At 38.7% G+C, this 10898-nt stretch overlaps 2 protein-coding genes across 2 annotated transcripts; both read right to left on the bottom strand.

Annotated features, from left to right (window-relative positions):
- Positions 1-1395: 1395 nt before the first annotated feature.
- cnrip1a (cannabinoid receptor interacting protein 1a) lies at positions 1396-6595 on the bottom strand. The gene is made up of 3 exons (XM_034088558.2): positions 6271-6595; positions 4500-4644; positions 1396-3320 (listed from the first exon to the last, which is right to left on the bottom strand). The coding sequence occupies exons 1-3, from the start codon at positions 6447-6449 to the stop codon at positions 3156-3158; spliced, it is 489 nt and encodes a 162-aa protein (XP_033944449.1). The 5' UTR covers positions 6450-6595; the 3' UTR covers positions 1396-3155.
- Positions 6596-7906: 1311 nt separating this feature from the next.
- Positions 7907-10847, bottom strand: fbxo48 (F-box protein 48). The gene is made up of 2 exons (XM_071204801.1): positions 9288-10847; positions 7907-8349 (listed from the first exon to the last, which is right to left on the bottom strand). The coding sequence occupies exons 1-2, from the start codon at positions 9579-9581 to the stop codon at positions 8188-8190; spliced, it is 456 nt and encodes a 151-aa protein (XP_071060902.1). The 5' UTR covers positions 9582-10847; the 3' UTR covers positions 7907-8187.
- Between the last annotated feature and the right edge of the window lie 51 nt (positions 10848-10898).

Genomic DNA, 10898 nt, shown 5'->3' on the forward strand with positions numbered 1-10898 from the left:
TTTTCATTACAACAGAATTATCTTTTAAACTTGAATAAATGTTAATGTGATCTCCCTTTTACAGTCATAGAGTTCTCATCCTCGATTTAAAGGCACACAGCATAACCACAGCTAACAGAGAGATAGATCCTCGTAGTACATCTACTCAATTACCATACTGACTAATCTGAGGTACTTTTTCTTTACTTAGGTATCTCCATTAAATGCCACTTTACACTTTTGCTCCACTAAATATATTTGAAAGCTTCAAATAATTTACAATATAATTTATTTATATAAAAAAGAGTTGAATATATGAATATTATGGATTGATCCGCCGCTGACCCCCAACACATGCACTAATTTCTCCTGTTTATTTGATGGTTGTTTTGCAGATTACATTTTAAATGATGATGATGGAATATTATGTTTATTTGATGAAATACATTAAATACAAATACAGCTGACACAACTACTAAATTATTATTTTAGGATTATTTGAATAACTCTTCGAGTCACTTAAATATATTTCCTGTTCCACTAACATGAAGAGTTGATGTTTTTCATTTTAATAATGTAAATAATTGTTATTGATAAAACATGATGGTTAAGTTTGTGAGATCATTGTGTCAGCATTTTTACTATTTTCCTTATCTTTACAAACGAAACATAAATGGATTATTGGCGATTAACATCTGCAGATTTGTCCTTAATGAAAGTGATCATTAGTTAATAAAAACAAGCTTTAGTTATTTACTTTGGGTTCATTTTCCTGACTGAATTAACTTGCTTTTACTCAAGTAACACTTTCAGATGAGGACTTTTAACAATTAAGTATCAGTACTTTTGTTTTAGGATCTGAGTTCTACTACTTCCTCCCCCACTAATACATTATAATAACTGCTACTGCACAATGACATTGATTCAGTATATTGTTTTATTCACAAAGACACTTTATACTCCTCATTTTAACACATAACAAAACAGCAAGGTTTATGCATTAAGATGTTTTAACAAAAAACAAAAAAACAGATCATATTTGGCAAAAGAAATGAATCCAGCCATGCACTTCAGGAGAGGACAGAGGACAGAGAGTCCTTGGCGGTACAATGAGATTCAGAAAGAGAAGCACTCGCAGCCTGCAATAAGCATCGTGCTTGAAAATAAAAGACGGAATAATTTGTCCTCTTTCAGGTGGAGAGACGGAGGTGTTTGAAGGCTTAACGTTTCGGTTTTGTTCTTTTATTTTTGTCAACAAATCCTAAGAATAGACCTTTATCTAAAACGACCCGAAAACCTGAAATATCTTCTTCCTGTGTGCCATAGAGCTCCACTGTTGTTCAGACACTATTAACACACATCAATGAGCCTCACTGATGCCCTGGTGACATGTTCCTTTATTATGAACACACACACACACACACACACACACACACACACACACACACACAGTCGTTTATTTTCAGCCAATACACACACACCGTTCCGCTGCCACAAATACTCACTAAAGTGCCAAATGTGAAAGTAGTCCCCAATAAAGGCACCATTTCCTCTTGTTTGCTTGTTAATAACTATGAGCAGTAGGAGCCAATCAGCTTGGAGCTCAGAGTGACTGACAGGAAAGCAGAGGATACGTTTTGGTCTTTTCATGGGATTTGTTGAAATGTAGAGTAACGCCTTATCATTTAAAGGAAGCATCCTCCATCATCCACTCGCACTGTTAAATATCATTGTGTCTGTGAGTTTTTTCAACTTCCTACAGAAATGTAGCTTCTTTTGGAAAACCTGACTTTCATTTTCTGTCTATTTTTCCTATTCTTGCCGGATTTGTACCTGGTTGTTAGAAATCAGTCTTAACAACCAGAAACAGATTGCTGCTTTTTGGTTGTAGATACTTTCAATGCTTTCTGCCTCAAAACTCACATTTTCTGCAGCTGGCAAAATCTGAACATGTCTGACATTGCCGCGTTATCTACAAGAACAAGAAACATCCCTTCATGCTACCTCCTCGTTTGAACAGATTTTTCCATTAAATAACACAATAAATAACACATAAGAAAAGTCAAAACTATTACAATGATGTTCACGCTCACATACCTCACATCTTCTTTCTCACAGACACATCCACACATTTAATAAATAAGATAAAATAGTTATTTCTCCTACAGGTGTCTTCCATCCACTAGGTCCTTCACAGCTAGAGATATATTTAGTTGTCAGGGGGCATTGCATACAATTGAAAGGCTTATTTAATTCCACTTAAAGGATCAGTTCTGGGATAATAAAAGGTGTTGTCTTCCCTCCTTCTCCAGAATGACATTAGAGGATTGACATATTTGAACGCCTCCAGTACAGAGATACAGGTTCTGTGTTTAATCAACCACAGGACAACAGCGGTGGTTCAAGATGGAGACAGTTGTCTAAAGAATTTAAATAGAGGTTAGTTTTGGGCAGAAATTCACAGATGTCTGCAAATCTACTCTGCTCCTAATGGGGGGAAAACCATGCATGAAAAGCAAGTAAGGACAAAACCATTGCAGTGAAGTCCTTAGAATCCTACATAATCTAACATGGAGGGAAGAAATGGGTTTCCCCTGCCTAAAGTCTTTTAGCTACGCTAAGCTAACACATCCTGGACTTATCTCCATTAGAATAACTGAGGTTAAATGTCTATATATCTTCTAAAACGAGATGGAAAACAAGCGTATTTCACAAAATGTCCAACTGTTCCTTTAACGCTATGTGTAACTTTTCATGTGATGCTGCTCTTAATGTTTAGTTACTGAAAGGAAGTATTTGTACACAAACGTAAACGATGGTTTGAACGTTAAACACAGATAAGCTAAGATCTTTCCCTAGGTTTTTCCCTTCCCTGCTTCCTTTGATATAAAACATTTTAAACCAGCCGTGTTGGCCGACATGATCCCGCCGTGTGCAGTTAATGTACGTCACTGTATAGGTGTTTAAATATTAGCTACCCTGTTTCTGGCATGTGAAGCTGCCGAAAAGCACCGCCGCAGCTCAAAACAACATAAACAACCTTCAAAGAATAGCATAGCAAACAGCTATCTTGCCCCAACAACACAAATACCCCCGCTGACATGTCCTTGTTTGGTGAAGCTGATGTTGGAAGGTGTCGGGTCCTCGGCTGTGTGTTTGTGGGGGGATGAGCACACTCAGTTGAAGGACTCCTTGTTGATCCACATGAGGGTCCGCGTCTCGTTGGGCTTGCACTCGTAATCGATGGTGGTGAATTTGTTCCCGAACTGGCAGTGCTCCCTCTTGTAGTAATTGTAGTACTTCGCCTGCCAGACCGTCTCAAACGTCCCGGCTTTGATAAACTGGACAGGAACAGAGATCATGGTCAGCATTCACAGAGGAAGTAATCATATGTTTGACTGACAGTTCATGTAGAAATAATAAACTGTAAAAATACCCTGTTGCCAGTCTAAGGGATGCACTCACAAATCTCACTTAAGTGCTGAAGTATTGGCGCCAAAATGTAGTTAAGTACCAGAAGTAAAAGTAACCATTAAACAGATTTAGGTTGTAAACACAAAACATAAATCAAGCATTAAACTATGATAAACCTCTGATATACTGTAGGCCAGGGGTGTCAAACTCAAGGCCCGGGGGCCAAATCCGGCCCGCGACTTCATTTTATGTGGCCCCTCAAGAGCTTGCAAAGAATACAATAAGTTTATTATACGGTTAGATGCTACTTTACAGAAGCACGTTGTCCAAAAACTACATGTCCCACAATGCATCTCAAATTTGACTCTTTTAAATATGCATTTTTTTTTCTTAGAATTTGCCTTTTTCTCCGAATTAGATTTTTTTTTCAAAATGTCACTTCTTTTTTTTTTTTTTCCAGAATTTGGCTTTTCTTTTTAAATCATTTTGTAACATTCTCACTGAAGAGACTTGCAATTATTTGCCCTAGACTTCTGCTTTCAGACGTACTTAATTATGAAGTTATTACCCTATCCCATAACAATCCAATGCAGAGGCAATAATGTAATATAATGCATTATTTTATATATTAAATATTTATATATGTATTTTTATATAGTCTTAAAGTTACAACCGGCCCTTTGAGTGCAACCTTCATGCTGATGTGGCCCGTGATGAAATTGAGTTTGACACCCCTGCTGTAGGCTATCCAGCTTTAGCTTTTGATGCTAATAGGCTACGCTTGTACTTTTACTTGATTTTGAATATACTTAAAGGCCTAACTGAGTCTTTATACACTGTAGTATGTGAAATGTTCACTAAGAATACGTGTAAACAACAATCAAAACAAGACTCAAAATAGCAACAACCCTTTAAATACATTAGCTCAATTAAACCAATCAAAGTGTGACTGCAGCTACAAATAATGCAAACCTGTCTGAGTGCTACACGCAGAAAACAAGAAGGGTGTTTCTGTGTTTTTCTATTAGCTAGGATACTTAGTACTTCTTCCACATCTGGAAACAGCCTCTGATATCTGGTAAATGTCGCGGAGACAGTTTTCTAACCTCCATGGCGACTTGCACGGGTTGCCGGTCTCCGCTCTTGGTGTGCGGGACGCCCTCGGTGTCGTACTTTCCGTGATAAACCACCGACTCCTCGTCCCGTGACTGCTCCTCCAGAGGGAAGACGATGCCTCCGATGTTCATGTTGCTGTGAGGAGGAAGAGGAGTTTGATATTATATTACAAGCTTTTAGGGATAAGACACCCGCAGATCTTGAGTGCTGACTCGTCTCCTTGATCTGTTGCGGCTTGGCATAACTTCTTTTATAGGTCACTTTGGACATCAAAATATATTTCTTTCAACATTATTTTATTGGTTTTTTTTGTAAAATAACAACCTGGGCTGAATAATATAACAATACTCAAGAATGTCACCTTGATGCCAGAGTATACCATAACACAGGATATTGGGGGGAAATAAAACAAGATAGTTACAGAGAGGTAAAAGATTCAAGGCTTTATTTTCATTTGCACATACAGTGTAGATATGGCAGTGAAAAATGTGCCTTGTCTATACACTTTAGTTTTAACAGTGTGATAAAAAGAAACAACAGACATGTCTGACTCAAAATTGAGAGTTGGATTCAACGCTTATTTGAATATAAAAGGAACAATTGTGTTGTCTGTCTCTAGAAATGTCAAAAAAATATAACGTCTTTGTAATCTCTCCAGCTTTTCCTTAGCGAATTTGCTCAATTGAAGTATACCATATATCAACTAAGATAGGTCAAATGTGTACAACCCTATATTGCGGCCTGTTGGCAGCGGGGCTCTGATATTGTTTTACTCTGCATTGTGCTGACATCATCCTACAGTAAAAGTGTAGATATTAGTCATCCTCCTCACAGAGACTAAACCTATGAATTTAGATGATTTTAGTCAACTTTTTAAAGACAGAAAATGTACCATTGCTCACAAACAACTACCCTAAAACCTTTGAACTCTAATTTGGGCATATATTTAGACCTTTAAACAGCTACTGGAATCACCTTTTCTAAATTGCAAACCATTCCCATTTGCACATCTTAGGTATGCAGGCTCTGGGACTGTGTTGTTTTTGTATATACAGTTATTTATTTAGGTTGTTCTGTCGTGAATCGTGACCATATACTGTATATATAAATATATATCTATTTATAAAGTACAAGTCCCTCAAAATTGTACTTAAGAACAGTAATTGAGTAAATCTGCTTAGGTTAATCACTGGGTATAATACATGTCAGCTCAGTCTATTAATAACAATGCATTATCAGCAGGTCCTAATTCTCCCTTAGGTCCTCTATTCCTATTTGGCATGTACAGTATCTTTGTTATTGTACATATTAATGACTCACCGCCACATAGGTCCCTCCCATTGTTTGATCATGTGGACCCCGCCCTGCTGCACACACTCATTCCTCTTTATCTAATCCAACAACACACAGCCGACATTAGTGTTTGCACATCAGAGAGCGACGAGGCTTCGTGTCGCCACCAGCGATACAGAAGAAAACATCATGATTCATTCAGGAGGAAATGTGATGCGACAGGCCTGCAGGAGGAAGGCCACGGAGCCACTAACATGCCCAGATATTACTGCTTTCTTTTGTATGTCTAAGCATTATTTAACCGCAATGATGGTAATGCATTGTATAATGGGCGTTTTACCATTTTAATTCTAATTATATTTAATTAAGTTATACTCTTGTGCCTCCTGCTGCAGATAAACCGCAATATCTGACCCTAGAATGACGAAATTAATAATAAAAAGTGGTTTAAATTGCATTTCCTCTTACATGGCCTCGACGGTTCCAGGCTTCAGCACCACCTCGATCTTGTATTTGGATCCTGTCAGCAGTTTGATGGTCCGGTTCTGGCCGAAGCGAGTGCCGTCCACCTTGAAGAACACGGGCCCGTCGTTGGGCTGGATCCGCAGCGAGATGGCGATGTCGACGATCGGGGGAACACCGTCCATTGTCCCGGGTTCAGAGGGTCTCTAACGGGGTCAGTGCTCGGTGTTGGGGGAGCAGACGGAGGAAGATGCGGTGATGCTGAGGAGGACCACAGTCAAGCAGGGCACTAAGGGACTTCCGGTTATGTCTTTCAAAATAAAAGTCTGAAGGCCAGAGTCATGTGATGCAACTCAATTCATTATTTCTTAATTGTATTAAAAAAGATTGCCATTGTAATTACCAAATGCTGAACCCAACAATCAAATATATTTCTTTAGCAATTGACCAAAAACATGAATATGCACGTTTGTATATTTCAATGAAAATGATAGTGCAACTATTTGTTAATAAAAAATAAAAACATATATATGCACACATTTTGGTAAAGGCTAGACGATAATGTTCTCTTTTTCCTTGTCTCATATCAAAATTAATCAAATAATACCCTAGACATTGTGCAGCAAATTTGTTGTTGTTTAGACTCAATTTCCAATACGTTTAAATCAAACCCAAATAAGTGCCAGAATAAAAAGAATCACATTTCTTGTAGCCGTATATTGAAGTGCATTTAGTCTAAATTGATCAAGGTAAATGTAAAACATACATTTGTTAGTTCTTTCTGCAAGATTTATCATTTAAATCATGATGAAAGAAAGGAAATATATTAAATATATGGTGTACCTCCGCGGGTCTTAAAATCCCCACAATGCTTTGGCGCACGGGACCAATTACCCAAATCTTTGGCGGAATCGCGCTCCATTTAAGGCGGGGCCTCGCATATGACGCACACCTGCACACCTGTTCCACAATTCCTCATTTTCCGAGGCTAGGAAGGAGTCTTGCATCGCTTCTGAAGGACCTGACTCGGAGGGACTTGTCCTACCAAGGAAGCGTCCTCGACATTGAGAAACACTCAGTGAGTTGGAAGGCAGAGGAGGATCGGAGAGCACGAGAGGGAGTGTAGGTGTGAAGGAGTTCAGATAGATATGGAGGTGCAAGAGTGTGAAGGGCCTTGAAGGCGAGGAGCAAAATGTGGATGCGGTATTTAACGGGCAGCCAATGGAGTTGTTGAAGAACCGGAGTGATATGACCAATGGAAGGAGTTCTGGTGATGATACGGGCCGGCTGAGTTTTGGACCAGTTGGAGCTTAAGCAGAGATGTGTGAGGAAGACCAGAGAGGATGGAGTAGCAATAATCAAAACGGGATGTAACGAGGGCTTTTGCTCATTATAATATAATAGATTATAAATGCCAATTATCCTCTATATCCCCCTTTTGCTTTTTCGGTGAGTTGCCTTTTCCTACTACTCATCCTTTTACCCTATTTTGTGTCTGTGTTTTTCTAAATATGTAAAATGACAAAGCGAAAACATTTTCATCGGACATCACAATTCAACTTTAGCTAGGAGCTTTGTAATGTATTGCATCTCAGTCTGTGTTAAAGGACACAAGAAAAAGAAAATTAAACTTTACTTCAGCTAATTGCAAACGTTTAATTTATTGCATACAGTAATTTTTACATCACAGGATTGAAACCGCTTAATTGTATCAAATAATGTGACCCTCTGATGTCAATGTTTCATTTCGCCATGATTCTTTTTTTCTTAAAAAAAGTACAAAAAAAATAAAATTATTTACATTTGTGTGTGTGTATTTGCATAAAACACAAACTATCAAATATATTAGAGTTAGAAATCAGGCTCTCAAAAGTGCCAGAGGTGCTTTAAAAAAATAATACTGGATGTGGAGTCTTCTGTCGGTCATCTGTCCAGCTCGGCCTGCAGGATCTCTCCCCAGGTCTCAGCGTCCAGAGGCGTCATCTTCCGGCCCCTCAGCTCCTCTGCAGAGCGCACATGGCTGAACCGGCCCCTCAGCCAGTCTCTCTTCAGACGGCTGCGCGTGTAGTTCTTCACCAGAGTGACCTGCAGAAACGAGCGGGACACAGTCATTACCAGTCGTTATCAGTAATCAGAAATTGGAGCTTTTTTCTGCCCATAAGTCCCACGTCTCTAGCAGGCACTAAACAGGGGGGAAAGTTCTCATGGACTAAGTACTCGTTTTGGTGTGAACGCAAAATCGCAAGAACTATCGGAACTAAACGGGAAAAGTACTCCGGTGTGAAAGCGCCTATTGTCGCTGTATTGTATAATTATTTGTCTGTTTTATTTTGATGTTTTTCTTTTTCTTTCTATGTATTCTGTTGTTTAAGTTATCTTGATAAGCATGCTTTGGTTTGGTTTTGCCTGCGTGGGCATGGAGGGAGGGAGTGGGGAGTGGAATGAGTGTACTGTGATACTACAATGTAAAAGAAATGGCATCGATTACTGTACACTATAATGAAATAAAAAGATGTGTAAAAAAAAATGTCTAATGTTTTGTGTCGCTGTGGTGAACGGACATTTGCAGCCGTGTTTTTTTTAAATTTTCTATTCTGATTGTACTACATTTGTTCTGTTTTCTTCTGCTGATATTCGACTGGAGGACTCCGAGAATCAGGAAACTTTATTTATACTTGGGGAATTTGGTTTCTTGACAGTTGTTCCATTTTAGAATTCAATAAAACAAGAATATGTATTAAAGAAAAATATTAATAAATATACAAACATTTTGTATAAAACATAATCCGAATCCTGGAGATAAAGTAAAATGTAAATTAAAAAGATATAATAAATGGTAGCTATCATGTAACTCCAAGTCTTTTTTGAGTATTTAATGGCTGCATTTGTGAAACCATTGATTTCCTTTCTTGTCTTGAAATGTACAGCTCTCCCCTTTTCCCTAAATTGCTGCTACTGACCTGTGTCTTCTTCGTCTTCTTCTTTCTTCTTTCTTCTTCGTTTTCTTTCTATAGTGGACCCACCTTCCAGGACAGTCCGTCCCTCCTGTCGCTGTCGACCTCCCTCTGGCAGACGGCGCTGACCAGCGAACACTGATTCCTCCACACCTGCTCGCTCTCCTCGATGATGTCGTGCCATAGCCGGCAGGTCAGCGCCGCGCTGCACAGACTCTCAGTGTCCAGCTCGCCAAAGATCCTCTCGCTCATCTCCGTCGGCAGCGTCTCTGCAAAGTTTTGAGGAGGGACGTCGCAGGTGGACATGAGCGAGGCTCTTCTTTTAGAGCAGAGAAACACGGGCGAGGCCGGGTCGTGATGCATGATAGCTCAGAGTCCAACTGTCTGAAAACCGCCTGGAAAACAGAGGGATTAACAAAGCTGACGTCACCGATTACAGCTTCATTACAAATGTGAACGCTTCAGGATTAATTTTTAATCCAACAGGCGACACTTTGAAGATATAAGGAAAGAGGACATTCCTATTCAATTGTCTTGGGGAATTTTGTAGCATATATTGTATTTCATTGAGCAAGAGTTTTACATACAAATAAAGAAATACTTTGGATCAATGTATATGTTATTAAATTCTAAAAAGCAGCATCTGCCATTGTAGCTGAATCTCCATCCTCTATTCGGTTGTATAACATAAATACATGTTGGCCTTTTCAGTTACAGAAGCATAGCATTTGCCGAAAACCAGTGCATAGTAAAAATACAGAGACACTCACTGTTTCATAATTGTAAGTAAAATGTAAGTAAATTAAAACATGTACACGAGCAGACTATGAACAGTCACATGTGGCAGTGATTCACATGTCAAATAGAACAGTAGTATGCCCTACAATAGGACATACAACTATTTTACTCTCTTGTATGTATTTTATCTAATTTTATTGTCATACAAAAATATCAGCTAACTCTGGTAAAATACACTAAATGGTAGAGTTTATGTTTTCATAATGTCAATGTTCCCCTTATGAATAAACACTCAATACAATGCTTGTGCAGCAGTTGCAATACAAAGATGCAAATATATATACTGCAAGTAAACACAGTATAAAGTAAATGTGCATAAAGCCAGGAATATGAACAGGTGAGAACAAGATGCAAATTGAAAACATGACAAAAGTAAACAGATAATGCTGAAAAGTAAACAGGCATGATATAAATGCAGTTTTCTATAACCCAAAAATAGGTGTTAGGCTTTTGAGTGGCAACACAAATCTCTGCCCTTGAATACAACCCAGATTTAACCATTTCCAGGCCACGAAACAGAACAAAATAACAGCAATTCGTTTAAATTACGATCATGTGTTTACCTGTTGGGTTTGCGGATGAAGAAAGCTTTAATTTCTGCATAAAAGTGAGAATTTTCAATCAGATGTTACTCTTGCTCACCGGAGTAACGTTGACGTCCCTGCTAACATCAGCTAGCCTAGCTAAGATCGACTGAAAAACCCTCGCAGTTTTCAGGCCAAATCCTTGGTGATTTTTTTACAAGAAATGCAGATATAAAAGTCAGTCAGACTATTTTACTACAACACGATGAGGTTTAGTTTAGTTTGTTATTTTCTTACCGGCAGTGTGGTCGCTCCGTGCCTCGGTGACAGCTGACTGTTTAAATGCCTCAACGGTTGT

This window comes from Pseudochaenichthys georgianus, chromosome 1, assembly GCF_902827115.2.
Source record: "Pseudochaenichthys georgianus chromosome 1, fPseGeo1.2, whole genome shotgun sequence".
Taxonomy (NCBI): domain Eukaryota; kingdom Metazoa; phylum Chordata; class Actinopteri; order Perciformes; family Channichthyidae; genus Pseudochaenichthys; species Pseudochaenichthys georgianus.